The sequence below is a fragment of the Lagenorhynchus albirostris genome, chromosome 20 (assembly GCF_949774975.1).
Source record: "Lagenorhynchus albirostris chromosome 20, mLagAlb1.1, whole genome shotgun sequence".
In the NCBI taxonomy this organism is placed as follows: Eukaryota; Metazoa; Chordata; class Mammalia; order Artiodactyla; family Delphinidae; genus Lagenorhynchus; species Lagenorhynchus albirostris.
In genome coordinates this window covers 59198790-59216610 of record NC_083114.1, presented here as the reverse complement: position 1 = coordinate 59216610, position 17821 = coordinate 59198790, and the positions used below count along the sequence as shown (strand labels likewise).

Here is a 17821-nt window from a genome sequence, read left to right as displayed (position 1 = left end):
GAAGCTAGGTCTGTTGCCAGTTTTATTTACCTTTTGTAATGAACATATTTTTTTTTTTGCATTTTAAATAAAAAATAACTAGCAGTTTTTGAATTAAATAAGTTTCTCGCTTGGCTATACTGAGATGCTAAATTCACTTGGAGAGAGCACCAAAAATATATATATAAGTCCACACACCTTTGGAGATTCTAGTAGTTCTTTGTACTCGGTATTTGTTGAAGCAAAGAGGAAATGTACCCAAACCAACCTCTATACAAAGGACAGACAGCACTGTAAATGTGAGTGTGCCCGTTAACACATAATACATTGACCAAATTTGGTAAGCGAGGCACCACAATTTGTCAGTGTTAATGATACAGAGGCCACGGTACTTAGGTACCTGTATGTAGCAATCAATAAAGCGTTTTTTTTTCCCTTATGACTTCATGTTTTATGAAGATGATGCAAAGACTGTTGGGAATGATCTTTAACAAACTATAGAAGGGGTGTCGTCTGCTCTGATATCAGTCTGTGGTTCCTATTCACAAAGCTCCTTGAGGAGAGAGACTGTCTTGCTCACAATTATATTCCTAAGGCCTGTCACTGTACCATGGAGCACAGTTAATAACTCAGTTATTTGTTAAATGAATATGAATGAATGAACAAATTAATGATTGGATAAATTAGTAAAAAAGTCTGGTACTGGCATAAAGACAGACATATAGACTAATAGATTAGAATAGAGAGCCCAGAGATAAGCCCTTGCATATATGGTCAAATGATTTTTGACAAGGGTGCCAAGACCATTCAATAGGAAAAGGACAGTCTTTTCAACAAATGGCGTGGCAAAACTGGATATTCACATGCAAAAGAATGAAGTAGGACTCTTACTTTTTACTATATATAAAAATTAAGTGGGCTTCCCTGGTGGTTCGGTGGTTGAGAGTCCGCCTGCCGATGCAGGGGACGCAGGTTCGTGCCCCGGTCCGGGAAGATCCCACATGCCGCGGAGCGGCTGGGCCCGTGAGCCATGGCCACTGAGGCTGCGCGTCCGGAGCCTGTGCTCTGCAACGGGAGAGCCCACAATGGTGAGAGGCCCGCGTAACGCAAAAAACAAAAACAAAAAAATTAACGCAAAATGGATCAAATACCTAAAGGTAAATATCGGGGGAAAGCTTCATGACGATGGATTTGGCATTGATTTATTGGATATGATACCAAAAGCACAAGCAGCAACCAAAAAAAGCTGTAGATAAATTGGACCATGTCAAAATTAAAAACTTTAGTGCATCAAAGGACGCAATCAGCAGAGTGAAAAGGCGACCCATGGAATGGGAGAAAATATTTGCGAATCACCTACCTGAAAAAGGGTTAATATCCAGAGTATGTGAAGAACCCCACAATTCAACAACAACAAAAACAAACAACCTGATTAAAAAGTGGGCAAAGGACTTGAATAGACATTTCTCCAAAAAATTGATCAGTAATCATTCTGGAAATGCAAGTCAAAACCATAATGAGATGCCATCTATTAGGATGGCTACTATAAAACAAACAAACAAAACAAGTGTTTGGCAAGGATGTGGAGAAGTTGGACCCCTCTGTGCTGTTGGTGGGAATGTAAAATAGTGTAGCTGTGGTTGAACACCGTCAGCAGCTCATCAAAAAAATTAAAAATACAATTACCATATCATACAGAAATCCCACTTCCATGTATATATCCAAAATAATTGAAAACAGGGACCCAAACAGATACTTGTATAGCCTTGTACATAGCATCATTATTTTCAGTAGCCAAAAGATGGAAGCACCCCAAGTATCCGTCAATGGCTGAATGCATAAAAATGTGGCATATGATACAATGGAATATTCTTGAGCCTTAAAAAGGAAGGAAATTCTGACCCATGTTACAACATGGGTGAACCTTGAAGGTATTATGCTAAGGCAGATAAGCCAGTCACAGCATGAAAAATACTGTATGATTCCACTTATATGAAGTATAAATTCATAGAGGCAGAAAGTAGAATGGTGTTTGCCAGGGGCTGAGGGGAGAGGAGAAAGGGAAGTTACTGTTTAATAGGTAAGGTGTTTCTGTCTTGGGAAGATGGAACAACTCTAGAGATGGATGGTGATGGTGGTAGCACAACACAGTGATTGTACTTCCAACCACTGAACTGAACACTTAAAAGTGGTTAAGAAAAAAAGAAAAGTGGTTAAGATGGTAAATTTTATGTTCCATGTATTTTGCCACAGTTAAAAATATAAAATGGGAGAGAAAACACAAATTCGCAATGTCAGGAATGAATGAAAGAGGAGGCTCCACACAGATCCTACAGACATTCAGAATACGATGAGGTGGGAATTCCCTCGTGGTCCAGTGGTTACGACTCCTCACTTTCACTGCTAGGGGCCCGGGTTCGATCCCTGGTCAGGGAAGTAAGATCCTGCAAGCACGTGGCATGGCCAAAAAAAAAAAAAGTATAATGAGGCTATTATAAACAACTTTGTATCAGTGAAAATTTGGATGAAATAGAAGAATTCCTTAAAAGACAAGAAGAAATGGGGAATCTGAGTATCCCTATAGTTAACCAAAGAAGTTTATTTTATAATTAACTACCTTCCTATAAAGAAATCTGTAAGCCCAGATGGTTTCCTTGGTGAATTCTATCAGGCTTTTATGGAAGAAATGATATCGTCCTACATGAATTTTTTTCAGGAAATAGAGAAAGAGGGAATGCTTCCCAACTCACTTTGTTAAGTCTGTATTACTTTGTTTTCAAAAGAAGACAGACATTCCCAGAATGTAAAACTGCATACCAATATTCCTGCATGAATATAGATTTTAAAATTCTTAATTAGCATATTGTATCCAGAAAATATACAAAGGGTATTATATCATGAATAGATGGTGCTCCTTGCATATAGAGAAAATATTCTAAATACATATATCTGATAAATGATTTGTGTCTAGAGTATGTGCAACTCAAGGAAAAGTAGACAACAACCCAATTAATGTGCAGAAGATTTTACAGACACTTCACAAAGTGTATATATAAATAAATGGCTAATGTACACACATGAAAAGATGGACAACATCATCCTTTATCAGGGAAATGAAAATTATAAAGCACAATTGTGATACCACTATACACCCATTAGAATGGCTAAAATGATAAAGACAGAAAACCAAGTATGGTGACAATGAGATGAAACTGGAAGTCTCATACAGCATTAATGGGCATATAAAGTGCCCCCACCACTTTGGAAACCAGTTTACCAATTTCTTACAAAGTTTTAGATAATTGACCACATGACCTCACAATTCTATTCCTACATGTCAAGAGAAATGAAAATGTATGTCCACATAAATTCTTGAATGTCCGTAGCAACTTTATTCATAATAGCCAGATGTGGAGACAAGTGTCCATCAGTACATGAATCAAAAAGGAAATTAAGGTTCATGCATATAATGGAATACTTCTAATCAATAAAAAGAAATGAACTTTGATACATGCAACAACATGGCTAAATCTCTTCCTGAGTGAGAGGAGCCAGACATAAAAAGTGCATTCTGTTTGCTTCCATATATAAGAGATTCTGCGAAATGCAGGTTGCCTGGGTTTGTGGGAGGGAGTAGATTGCTTGCCAGGGAGGCCAAGAGAACTTCTGGGTGTGATGGAAAGAATCTGTATCTTCATTGTACTGGGTACACAGGTATATGCATTTGTCGGAACTCTACATTTTAAATGGGTATGGCTTTATGGTACATAAATTATACTTCAGTAAACCTAATAAAAGTCATATCTAGGTGTAGGTGAGACTTTCCTGGTGTGGCTTCTTCCATTGTAAACACCTGTGAACTAAAGTTGTCAGTTACCTCCCCCCCACCCCCCCAGTGGTGAGAGAGGGACTGGAGAATGCCCATTTAAAAAACAGGGAAAATGGGAGACACAAACCAATGACAGTTCCATAGAAATTCTGAAATCTAGCAGGTGCTGATTGCCAGTTTCTTGATTAGGGCTTAGTGCTGCTTCCTGGAAGTGTTCTTCATGGTTCTCTGCTCTGTCTTTTGGGTTCTTGACCTCTCCTTCTGAATTATCTTTTTTTTTTTTTTTTTTTTTGCTTTATAACAGAAGCAATGATTTGTTTTAAGCTGAGTAGTTTTCTCAGGCTGCCTCCTGTTTATAGGAATTTGGGGAACCAAATGCCTCTTTTCACTTTTTTTTTTTAATTTTTAAAAATTATTTTTGGTTGCATTGGGTCTTCATTGCTGTGCGCGGGCTCCCTCTAGTTGCGGCGAGCAGGGGTTACTCTTCATTGCGGTGCGCGGGCTTCTCACTGCAGTGGCTTCTCTTGTTGCGGAGCACGGGCTGTAGGGCGTGCGGGCTTCAGTAGTTGTAGCACGAGGGCTCAGTAGTTGTGGCGCACGGGCTTAGTTGCTCCGTGGCATGTGGGATCTTCCCGGACCAGGGATCAAACCCGTGTCCCCTGCATTGGCAGGCGGATTCTTAACCACTGCGCCCCCTCTTTTCACTTTGAACTCTGTCCTTTCATACGACGAGTCTAGTTCCTTGGCTTTGAGGCCATGTCTGTGTTCCTTGCCTTTCCAGGGCACAAAGCTTCTTATAAGCCAGAGCTTTCCAAAGTGGTCACCAGCACTGATTTTCAGCTTCTTCTCAAGAACAAGGAACTCCATCCCTGCTTTTGGTTTCTTGATGAGTTTGACTTTGTCCTTCTACTTAGAGGAACTTTGATTCTCTCCTACTTGTCCAGAGTCATACTTCCTGCTCTTTCTAGCTGTCTCTGAAACCAGAGCCTGGCAGACCTTCAGTTCCTGTCCTTTTTATGACATTACATTTTTAAAAATTAAAGTATAGTTGATTTACGATATTATATTAGTTTCAGGCATACTACTAGTGATTCGGTATTTTTATAGATTATATTCCATTTAAAGTTATTATAAAATATTGGCTATATTCCCTGTGCTGTACAATATATTCTTGTATCTTATTTATTTTATACATAGTGGTTTGTACCTCTTAATCCCCTCCTCCTACCTTGTCCCTCCCCCCACCCCTCTCGCTACTGGTAACAATTAGCTTGTGAGTCTGTTTCTGTTTTGTTATATTTGTTTGCTTTGTTTTTTAGATTTCACACATAAATGATAACATTCAGTGTTTGCCTTTCTGTGTCTAACTTATTTCATTCAGCATAATACATTTTAGGTCCATCCATGTTGTTGCAAAGGGCAAAATTTTATTCCTTTTTATGGCTGAGTAGTATTCCATTGTATATATGTACCACACCTTCATCCATTCATCTGTTGATGGACACCTAGGTTGCTTCCATGTCTTGGCTATTGTAAATAGTGCTGCTGTGAACATTGGGGTGCATGTATCTTTTTGAATTAGTGTTTTCATTTTCTTTGCATGTATACCCAGGAGTGGAATTGCTGGATCATATGGTAGTTCTATTTTTAGTGTTTTGAGGACGATCCTTACTGTTCTCCATAGTGGCTCCACCAATTTACATACCCACTAACAGGGTGCTAGGTTTTCTTTTTTCCACATCCTCACCAACATTTATTTGTGGTCTTTTGACAATAGCATGGCATTACATTTTTTGGGGTTTTTTGGGCATTGCATTTTTGTCCGAGCTAAAAGAGATGTTCTAGGTTGTTCCTTTAGGTTTTTCTCCAATGCAGTCTTGACTGGCATTGTCACTACTATTTCTTTAATTATTATTTTCCCAGTTTCTGTTTTATTTACGCCTTCTGGAATTCATATTATTTTGAGATGAAAGATTTTGAATTTATCTTCCTTATCTGTTGCATTTTTATTTATTATATTCATCCCTTAATTTTTTTGTGTGTTCTCAGAATATTTCTTGAAGTAGTTTTCTAAGTCACTGATTTGATTTTATGCTATATTTTATCTGCCATTCTCTTCTTACATTGTGGTTTTAAAATTTGGTAATCATGTTTTTCATTTTTAAGCACATTTTTATGATCACAGATTGTTTATTTCCTTTTTATATCTGAAATGTCTACTTGAATCACATTGAAGACACAAATTAAAAAGACATTTTAGAAATTTTCCATATGTATAAGTTTCTTTTGCAGGAAGAAATTCAGTCAGTCTTTGTTTAGGCTTTTAAAGCTTATTATGTGTCTCATTACTTATCTCTTTATTTTTATAGTGACAAGTCTATGTTTCTGTAGTATTTGGAATCAGCAAAGATGCTGGGAGAATGTTTCTGGATTGTCGTTGAAGTATTTTAGCATTAGGAAAAAGTGAAAGGGGAATCTTACATTTCCTCTAGTTTTCCTCCTCCAGAGGAGGAAGGAGGCACTGGCATGCCAGGGAATCTTACTCATACACCGAGACCCTGCTTTCTGGGCTAGCTTGGCACCCACACGTGAATGAGCCACAGTCCCTCCTCCTCATTGGCACAAACTCCGTAGTCCTGACCTCGCTGTCATCGTGTCCCCCGTACCAACGGTAGGCTGTCTTCATAAGCACCATGACTTGCTATTTATTCTCAGTGGCAGGCAGCGCCTGCTGTTCTTCCTAAAGGATAACACGGGGTTAAGCTTTGCCCCCTGCCCTCTGTCTCCCTGTTCACCCTGACCTGCAGCCCCATCACTGTGAATCTGAGCCGTCTTTGTGCCTCCTTAGAGTTCCAGCTAATTGTGTTTCCAGCTGGAGTCATTATCAGTGGCAAGAGATGAAACTTCTGTGCTTCATGCCCCATGCTTCTTGTACCAGCTGGGTCTTAGCAATGATACTGACCTCCTCCTTCAGTTGGCTCAGCTGCCTCCACAAGAAGCTGACTTCAGCAATGCCTCTGCTTTACTTGGCCTGCACTGGAGCATGTTTCAGGGGAGACAGAATGAATTTAGTTTGGGGCATGTTGAATTGGAGGTAGGGCTATTCAGTTTGTATTTGCAATGGGGTTGGAGGCCAAGAGAGCAGTTTGGGCTGGAGATGTAGATTGGTAATCAGAGCTTCTCCTTATTATTTGAAAAACTAATAGTATATTGGATTGACCAGGGAAAGCACATAAAAGGAAAATAAATATGGTTAGACACAGAACCCCAGGGATTATAGCATGTATGAGATGGGCAGAGAAAGAAAAGCTAGTGAAAAAGCTGTGAAGGAGATTTCTAAAGGACCGGATAGGAACCGGGAAAGAATGGTTCTGTGGAGCCAATAAATGTGGCACCTTTAAAGCACCACCCCTAACGTCTTAGTGCGAGCAGCCAGGGTAAGGACAGATCGCGGCTCATTTGCTTGAGCACCTAGGAGATCAATGCTGACTTTACTTACAGCACTTTCAGGATGAGTAGAAGTCAGATTGTAGTTGATTGGAGAGGACATGGCAGGGTAGACATAGATTCAATAACTTATTTTGAAAATTTACTAAGAAGGGAAAGAGGTAGGATCGTTACAGAAGACAGCTACATGTGACTTAAAAGGATGTGTTGTTTCATGTATGCACCCTGTGTAATAAGTAGATAAATGTTTCAGTCCTCTTTTTATTAATATTTTCTATGAGAAGAATTACTTTTAATATTTAAGCATTTTTCAATTTTTAAGTATCGCTCTTTTTATGATTGTTTAATCTATTCTTAAAGAAGAACAGGCCACTACTTAGTATGGTATATCAGGGTGTCTCTTCCCACATACTAAGTTTTAAATGCTTTATATCAGCTCAAGCACACTGGCTGATGAGATTATTCTCAAAATATTACTTTATCTCCTTTTCTCATTTATTTTTAAGTATTTGGATATCTGGACTACTGAGTAGGGGTATTAAAAAAATCTACAGCTCTCTTTAAAACAACTTTTTCAGACATTCTCAATTACTTGGTAACTAGTCTAAGGAATGTTATTCTGTCAGTGTTAACTACCAAAAAACACATTAATTTTAATCTTGTCTTTTTGAACTACTGTTCCGTCTTTTGAGAATACTTAGTATGACCCACAACTTGTGAAGGAAATCCTGATATGGCTAGTGGTTGAAAGTCAGTGGCTTTAATTCATTAAATAGTGGTTAGTTTTCGTTTTGTGTCTCTTGAAGTAACCATTCAGAGAATAGATATTTGTAATCATGGAACTTCCATTGAAGTAGCTCGAATAGAAATATATGGGAGAGAAGTGGACATGAAGGGAAGTCAAATATTTTCTTAGGAAACTAGATTCCCTAGGGTAATGGATAAAGTAATTTATCCATTATCCTTGGTAGTATAAAAATATGGCAGTACAGGAAGATGATTGCACCAGGTGCCATCCACATAATCCAGTTAAAGAGTTAACAATCTCATCGTATGTGTCTACCACTTCTGCTCTGTCCATTTCTCTGTTAATGGATATTTGGGTTGTTTCCATATCTTCAGCATAGTGCCTAGATAACAATGTAGTATTGTGCTCTTCAAATTTGTTAAAAGGATAGACCTCGTATTAAGTGTTCTTACAACAAAACAAAAACAAAGGGTCACAGGGAAACTCTGGGAAGTATTGGATATGTCTGTTACCTTGATTGTGGTGATGGTATCACAGGTGTTTGCGTATGTTCAACCTCATCAAATTGCACACAGTAAATATGTTCAGTTCTTTGTATGTCAATTATACCTCAATAGAGCTCTTTTTTAAAAAAGAAAAAATATATGGGAGACTCTAGGCTAAAGTAGAGTATTGAGAATGGCACTTTTTGTACTATATTTTATATTGGAGAAAAATCTTTTTGTTCTAATTCATCTGGAAGCTTAAACTATTTTCCTGTTTATGCTCTACTTATGTTTTACCTAAATTAACATGGCATATTTTTAAATTTAGGACTTTGATTTATCTGTGGTTTCTGAGATGGCTTCAAATTAATTCAGACTTTCAGCTATGTGAAAGTTTTGTTATTTTATATATTTTAAGACTTCATCATGATGTGAAACATGAATCCAACAAAACTTGCTAACCTTTGAAAACAATTATCTTCTCTGAGACTGTATGCTTCAGTTTTTCTCTTCCTACACGTAGGAAAAGGGGAAATGCATGTGGTTTATTATAGTCCCACTTAACAAGAGCATTTGTTTGTAAGCAAGCATGTGGCATTTAGGTGACATTTTACTTATAGTTTAATAAATACAAGTGGTTATTATTCGTATTTCTTTTTTCTTTGCTATTGAAACGTCATTGTTAATATAAACAGTCATCTCATTTCCAAAAGGAAAAGAATACTGTAGTCCTAGATTTGAATACCCCTGTGTCCTCTGAATTCCCCCAATTCTGACTGTGACTGTTTTGGTCTCTCAATAGGGAACAATGCATTGCAAAGCTCCAAACCAGATCACAGTCTATGAGTCCAACCTACAGAGATGATGGACAGATTATTACCCCAAGGAGTTATGTAAGATCAGATTCTACTTTTGTTTTTTTTTGTTTGTTTGCTTCTTGTTTTAAAATATCTCCACATAGGGCTTTCCTGGTGGCGCAGTGGTTGGGAGTCCCCCTGCCGATGCAGGGGACATGGGTTTGTGCCCTGGTCCGGGAGGATCCCACATGCCGCGGAGCGGCTGGGCCCGTGAGCCATGGCCGCTGAGCCTGTGTGCCCGGAGCCTGTGCTCCGCGATGGGAGAGGCCACAACAGTGAGAGGCCCGCGTACCGCAAAAAAAAAAAAAAAAATCTCCACATATTTTGAGTTTCATAGTGTTAAATTCCAACGATTACTTACAAACAATAAAGTCTGAAGGTTTTGGTGAATATCCTGGTTTCAAAGAAAGTGGTGTATTTGGTATGTTCCATAGCGTTCCTTCTGCTTTCTCAAAGATTCTGAGGCATCGTGTTAATCAGTCTATCATTTTTCCTGTGCATTGAAGAATAACTTTGAAAAGGTTTTGTTTTTTAGTTAACTTTTCCCCTTTTACTCAGTATATGTCTAAAAATGATTAGACGCACAATGGTCATAAACTTAAGAAATTGGGATTAGTTTGTAGTGAAGTAGGGAACACTGCCTTCCTGATGAAGGTGAACTGTTCCTATCTTGAAATATGAATACTTCTCTTGCATGTAACTACTTAACATAGATTTGGTTTGACCATGGAGCTAATGAGCATTCCAGTCAGGTTGATAAAGAGGACTCTGCCTGCTTCCTACAGCATAGCTCAGCTTGTCTTGGGTGATGAGACTTTTAGTTACAAGCAAGTCGAATGTGAAACACGACTGTTTCAGAACATTTGCTCTGAACATAACTCCTTCCATTTTCTCCAGTGATGGAGGGGTCCAGTTTGGAACTTTCATAAATATCTTAATATAAAGAGCAGCACATTTTAGATATTTGTGAATTTATTATCAATCATTATATTTACTCAAAATAAATAAGGGAGGTGCATTTTAAAAGACATTCTCATTCACACATACACACACACACATTCAAAAAGCAAGGGACCAACAGTAGAGGCAATAATGAATTTTAATATAGTGTATATAATAAACCCAACATTTTGTTCAGTAGAAATCTGGAGATTCAGTAAAATATGAAGAACATTGTTTTTTCTTTCAAATTTTGAATTTTATTTTATTTATCTTTTTATACAGCAGGTTCTTACTAGTCATCAGTTTTATACACATCAGTGTATACATGTCAATCCCAATCGCCCAATTCAGCACACCACCATCCCCACCCCACCGCGGCTTTCCCCCCTTGGTGTCCATACGTTTGTTCTCTGCATCTGTGTCTGAAGAACATTTTAATGTATTTTTCATCACTTAAGATAATTTAAATGACCATAGATAAATAGATTTATTTGTTAGTAGTGAGGTTTTCTAAAAGCATGAAAATGCTATACCAAGAATTTAAATTTAAATAAAATATTTTGGCTGTACTGTAGGATGTACATTATTATTTTCCACAGACTTACTTTCTAAGTTTGTAGGGCTTTCAGGTCATTGTCCATTCCTGGGTACAGATCTTTGGCTGTCCTCAGTTAATTATAATTTTAATCTGGTTTGATAAGTTTATAATATAAATTATATGGGAGGGAAAAGAGCATGGAATTTTATTTTATTTTTTTATAAATTTATTTATTTTTACTTATTTATTTTTGTGTGTTGGGTCTTTGTTGCTGCGCCCGGGCTTACTCTAGTTGCGGTGAGCGGGGGCTACTCTTCGTTGCGGTGCGCAGGCTTCTCATTGTGGTGGCTTCTCTTGTTGCAGAGCACAGGCTCTAGGTGCGCAGGCTCAGTAGTTGTGGCTCGCAGGCTCTAGAGCGCAGGCTCAGTAGTTGTGGCGTACGGGCTTAGTTGCTCCGCGACATGTGGGATCTTCCTGGACCAGGGCTCGAACCCGTGTCACCTGCATTGGCAGGCAGATTCTTAACCACTGCACCACCAGGGAAGTCCCTTAATTTTTTTAAGAAGTAAAGAATTACTTTTTCATAATAAATAATTATGTTTTCATGATGTGAATCCAAAGCTTATTTCTCTTTATGTACAGTGTATGAATGAGAATTAATTTAAGAACAAAAAGCTTCTTGGACAGCAATACAAACTTCCCTGTTAACTAATTTTTTTTTTTTTTTTCTTTTTTGCGGTATGCGGGCCTCTCACTGTTGTGGCCTCTCCCGTTGCGGAGCACAGGCTCCGGACGCGCAGGCTCAGCGGCCATGGCTCACGGGCCCAGCCGCTCTGCGGCATGTGGAATCTTCCCGGACCAGGGTATGAACCCGCGTCCCCTGCATCAGCAGGCAGACCCTCAACCACTGCGCCACCAGGGAAGCCCTGTTAACTAATTTTAATGAGAGTAAATAATCATTTTTTCAAGTGTTTCCTTACCCCCCTTTAAAGTTACTGTGGTATACCACAATTAAAACTTCTTGTGAAAGAACTTAAAGAGAAGGGTCTGGATTATTTTTTAAAATATTCTTTTGATTTTTTTTTTCTGAAATCTAGTTGCTGTGTGAATATATTGTGAAGGCCTCTCATAGCCTTAAGCAGCTGTAATAAACAGTCATTACTCAGAATTGAGAACTAACTCCGTTGTAACATAATCCTTTCCTCTGAGGGTAGTATAGCATTACTAAAAAAGGCACACAAAACTCTTATTACTCTGAATGACATATATTTTGTCCTGTTTTCTCCCTCCCTCCCTCCCTCTCCTCTGCCCTTCTTTCCTTCCTTCTCTCACTCCCTTTTTCCCTCCTTCCTTTCCACTTTTGTTTCTTCCCTCCATCCTGTCTTTTTTTTCATCCTGCTTTTCTTTTTCTCTTTTGTACTTTAGGAAATTCATTCGAGGAAATCTGCTCTTTCTTTGGATGACAGTGACATCGAAGCTCGCCTTAATAGTTGGAATCTTGGGGTAAAAAAGTATTTGTTTCATGTATGTATGTTGATGTGGCAGAATCATGTTGTATTTGGAAAACATCTTCACTAATTTAATTCTAAACAATGACTATTACTGGCTGTTAGACATTTAGTACTGTGTGAGCACTGGGAAGGACTTGGGGAACAGGAAAGAGAAATAACATTCCAAAGAAGCGTGAATGGTCCCTGCCCTCGACAAGCTGACTTTCTTGTTGGTGAAATAAGAGATATACACATGAAACAGTTAAGTAAACTTTAAGATAGTGTATGGTCAAACTATATAACCAAAGTGAGTTATCTAGAAAGTAGAATCCTGAGGCGGAGGAGAGAGGAGGAGGACTTGGAGAAGCAAGGTCAGCTGGGTTAGAAACATTCTCCAGGCGGCCTCAGGATGAGCCGCCATCGTGGACGGCGGTTTTCATGTTCAGAGGCCAGCTGTGAACGTTTCTGGGTGGGTAGGGAGGAGGGGGCAGGAACTAGAGGCAGAAAGAGGCGTGAAGAAAGGTGTGGCCGTGACCGGGACTCAGTTATGGTTAGAGGGCAGTGCCATCAGGTTGGGCTGCATTGGAGCTTTGAATACTAAACTGAGAAGTTTAGCTTTTAAATTTTAGGCAGTAGTGAGATTAATTTTTTTTCCCCTCCACATTCCACTTTACATATATGCTGTTTAAATGCTTTCAAGAAGTGAAAAGGTATTTGATCAATTTTTTTATCCCACTTTATTATTAAAATAATTTGTAACTTGAAAAATTTGAAAAACACATAAAGTCAGATGAATAAAATTTGTATTAACATTTTGTTAAATATATCTTTCCCTCATTTTTTTCTGTGTGTATTTATAAAATTAAGATTTAAACAAAATTGGGGTCATATTATAATTACTATTTTATTATGTGCTGTTTTAAGTTCGGTATAAGTTAATAATAGTTCTATTAGCATGAATATTAATGGTAGCACTAATTTTTCTTTTGAGTAGATAGTTCATAACCTATTTAAACATTCTGACATTTTTGGGCATGTAGGTTGCTCCCAGTTTATTGCTAATATAAGTAATACTGCAATAAAATTCCATAAAAGAGTCCTTTTATACCTACTTGGTTGCTTTCTTAGGTTATGTTAGGTCTTGGTACGTTGCCCTCCAGAAGGTGTATACCAATTTGTTCTCCAACCAGAAGTATATAGGACTGTCTATTTCTTACTTCTTCACTGACATCAGGTGTTGTTAGTTTTTTAAAAAAACCTAAAACCCTTCCTACTAACAATGTTCTTTTTTAAAAATAAATTTATTTATTTATTTTTGGCTGTGTTGGGTCTTTGTTGCTGCGCGCGGGCTTTCTCTAGTTGCGGCGAGCGGGTCTACTCTTCATTGCGGTGCGCAGGCTTCTCATTGCAGTGGCTTCTCTTGTTGGGAGCACAGGCTCTAGGCGCACGGGCTTCAGTAGTTGTGGCACACGGGCTCAGTAGTTGTGGTTCACGGGCTTCAGTAGTTGTGGCAGGTGGGCTCAGTAGTTGTGGCTCGCGGGCTCTAGAGCACAGGCTCAGTTGTTGTGGCACACAGGCTTACTTGCTCCGCAGCATGTGGGATCTTCCCAGACCAGGGCCCAAACCCGTGTCCCCTGCATTGGCAGGTGGATTCTTAACCCCTGCACCACCAGGGAAATCCCATATAAATACCAATCTTTAATGAAGGCAGTGCTTTAGGACATGTGACTAGGTGGTATTAAGAAGGTCACAGTGGGTGTGCATAGACACGGAGAAAGGGAGCCAACCCTCCTTTAGGTGTCTGCGGTGGACTCCACGGTGGTGTAATGTCTGTGAAGACGGAAAGGATAGGAAAGAGACACATTTCAAAGAGAATAAAGAATGCTTAGTGGCTGATTGGCGGGCTGAATAGGAGGGTGCCTGAAGGTTTGGTTGCAGGAAAATGGGAAGGTTGTGTCTCTGTCAGTTAATTGATTGTCTGATGGGGGAAGCATTTCAGGGATTTCAACGTGTTATTCTAGACTGGTAGGGTTAAGAGAGGCGGTAAGATTAATTGGGGAGTTCAAGGTTTTCAGCTCCATGAGTGAGTCTCCAGGGCTGGCGTCTTGTTTTGCAGCCGCACTGCTGTAGGTGGTGGCTGTATCCAGGGCCTGGGACAGATCTAGTCTTCAGAGACTTCAGAGTGAGGGGGCTGGCAGCGCGGTGGCCACAGTTAGAGGGGAGGGGACCCGGAAGGATTTAAAGCAGTGTGAATCTCCATGGCATTTGGGGAGTATGCTAATGAAAGAGAAGAAAGAATTGATAGTGAGAGGGCAATAAGAAGACCGTTTTCACATTTGAAGGGGTAGGGGAGCTGCCACTGGAGGGGAGTGCTGAGTTACTGGTGTGGGAGAGGAGCACAGGAAATCCCTCAGAAGGACCCATTCTGTTTGCCAGAAAGCAGTATCAAAGTGAAAAATAAAATTCTGGGCTGTCCTTTTAAAATTGCCTTTGCCCTTAGCCATTTGAAACTTCTGCTGTACATTTCTTAGCACATAGTACATAGAGTACTTTTCACAATTATTTAACTGTTCAGAGGATTAAAATTTTCATTCATATAAAAAATTAAGATAAAACATCTAAAATATTTTGAGGTAATGCCCTAAAACTAGGACTGCCTGGGGTTTTGTTTCACATTTTTATTGTTCAAAGAATGCACTAACAGTGTAAAATATGAAAGTCTTGCGTTTTTATATATTTATAACGCATCTGCATTAATCAGGTTGAACTGTATCTCTTGATCATAGTAGAATAATTTAAATACCCCGTGTATTCAAAAGCTTCGATTTTGCTTTGATTTTAGTTTTGTATGGGAATGTGCAATGCACTTTTGTTTCTTTCTTCCTCTGAATGATCAGTTTATAGCTAGTGAATTTTGTGCTCTGTACTAAGGGCACATGTTTTATATTGCTGGCATGCCTGTCAGCACCTACTTTCTGATTCATTAGATGTTCTAGATTTTTAATTTTCTAGTTATTGTTGAAAAAATATATTTCTCCCCCAATTATATTCTTTCTTTTCTTAGGAGTGTGTTAATACTTTCCCTAGGAATGCATAATTCAAGTAGGAATTTACTTGGTAAAGCTAGCAATTAAATAATACAATTCCTCCTGTATTATTTTTTAAATTACTCTTTAACCTTTTTAACCTTTAGCTTTTGGGAAGCTTTCTTGCTTTGTTAATGTATATTTCATGCATGACTGTCTTTATGTAAAATTTTTTTCTTTTTTCATGAGCACGGCTGTGGGACCCGGAAGGGGACGGCTCTCCCAGGCCTTCCATCGGGTCACCAGCCCCCCACCCGTTCCCACCCGGGACCTAGGTGCTGACTGAGAGCCTCGCTCCCATCAGGAGCGAACAAACAGTGGGGACGCTTTCGGTGACGCCCTTAGGTCAGGTCTCTTCAGAATTTGTGCAGGAGATCTCCCAGGACAGGCAGTGGAGGAAATGGGACCCGACGGAGGATGGAGTGGGGGAGGTCAGCGGGAGTGAGGCCCCCCGATCCCGCGGGGAGCTCCCGAGGGTGGACAGCACCCCTATCCTAGTCCGGCGGCCCCACTGAGGGCAGAGCCCATGGGGGAGAACTTCCTGTCCAGGGCTGGGGGGCACCTGCAAGCCCTCGGCAGCTGGAGACGCCCCCGGGCACCCCCTGTAAGGAGTGAGGGACCCCTGGCTGTCTTCCCTGTGGTCGCCCTGCCGGGGCCTGTCCAGAACTGTGCTCAGTCACCGGGCATAGCTGTCCCCCCGGCTGAGTGGACGCGTGGGCGAGTCCAGGTGAGAGGAGCGCCCACGCTGCCGAGCCTCGGAGTCCTGGGCTAAATAAAGTGCGCTAGTTGGAAGCCAAGGAGCTCAAAGCTAATGGATACGGTAGATGCTGCCGAACAGTTTTGTAAAGTGACTGCCGGTCTGCACCGTCATCGGGATGCACCGTCATCGGGATGCGGCGTGGGCCGGTTCCTGCCCCTCTACTTTCTCTTCCGTACTTGGTGGTGTCAGTCAGTTTTTCTTTTAATTATAAAACTTAGCCGTTCTTGACAGTGGTTAGTGACATTGGGAAGTGTGCTTTTAATATGTATTTTCCTGAGGACTGATAGAGTTAGATGCGGTTCAATATGTTGACTGACAGTTTGGGTAGCCTCTCAGAGTTAAGTGCTTACTGAAGACTTTTCCAGTTTTCCTGTTGGGTTGTCTGCCTTTTTCTTCTGAATATGTAAGAGCTTTGTATCTGTTCTGGATGACTACTTTTGGAATATAGTATTGTAAATATTTCCTTCCACTTTGTTGCTTTCCTTCATTCTCTTACTGGTGTCTTTGATGAACAGAAATTTTAAATTTTAATGCTGTTCATCTTCACATTTTCATCTCATGAAAAAATGCTTTTTCTGTCCTGTTTAAGGTCTTTGACTATCTTGAGTTCCTGACGACGTTCTATGTTTTCTTCTAACAACTCTATTGTTTCACTCTTTCTATTTAGATTTACATGCCATCTGGGGCCGATTGTAGTATATGTTGTAAGATAGGAAGTTAAGATTTGTTTTCGTCCCTTATAAGTATCCAGGTGACACTCGCATTTATTGCAAAGACTATTCTTTTCCTGCTGCGCTGCAGTGTTACTCGTCTCATAAATCAGGTGACAGTACATGTGTGTTTCCATTCTGTTCCTTTGGCTTATTTGCTTTTCCTTGTGGCAGTGATTGATGTCTATATCTGTATTTCATTTGTGCTCATTAAATGTTTGTTGAAACGTGAGTAAACCAACAAATGAACCTTCATTTGTAGTATTTTTTTCTGTGGAAAACATTTTTCAAGTTCTAAAATATTGACTTAAAAACATTATTTTGGAGCATAATTGATCTGACATTGATGACTGAATTTATTTTATGCTATAGAAAGAGTTTTGGCAGTTCTTCTGACGGATGCTGTGACTTAAAAACGCTTATTCTAGTTGTGCTGCTAGTAATATATTGCCCGAGAGTGTCCTTTCCTCTAAGACAGCTAAAATATCAGATAAAGTGTCTTTCTATATTTCTGGAACCTTGGAGCATCTCTATTTGATCAACATTAGTTAGTCTATAAGGAGGTCAGTTTGACCAAGTCCTGAATAATCTCTTCAAGAGACAAACTGACAGAACTCTTTGTAACCGAAAAATGAGGCTAAAAAACTTAACAAAATAAAATGTTAAAAGCCAGTTTTCAGTAGAGAGCTTTCAGATATCTGTATTTATGTCTAGTTTAAATTATTATTTATTTTATTATTGTGACTCTGTTTTTCAAACAAGAAATGTTTTGTCACGTGATTCATTCATGCTATTGGAACTAAATTATTTTTGGCTTTGCTTTCTGTATAATATTTTGTTAGACTTTTTTAATATTTCACATAAGTTCTTTTTATCTTCCATTTTGGACATTTCTTATTGTGGTATTCTTTCTTGAGGTGTTATGAGAGAACAAGAAGTCTTCTAAAAGA

At 39.4% G+C, this 17821-nt stretch overlaps 1 protein-coding gene across 13 annotated transcripts in view; it reads left to right on the top strand.

Moving 5' to 3' along the window:
- The window catches only part of CEP112 (centrosomal protein 112), a 416092-nt gene that overhangs the window by 30873 nt on the left and 367398 nt on the right, over positions 1–17821 (top strand). For 11 of the 13 annotated variants that reach the window (XM_060134197.1, XM_060134198.1, XM_060134199.1 and 8 more), the window contains 2 exons: positions 9291–9381; positions 12251–12328. The exons of 1 other annotated variant lie outside the window; for it this stretch is intronic. In XM_060134197.1, coding sequence (XP_059990180.1) covers positions 9291–9381; positions 12251–12328 — 169 coding nt within the window. The remainder of the gene's footprint in view (positions 1–9290; positions 9382–12250; positions 12329–17821) is intronic. One more of the 13 variants, XM_060134204.1, reaches the window with a different exon arrangement.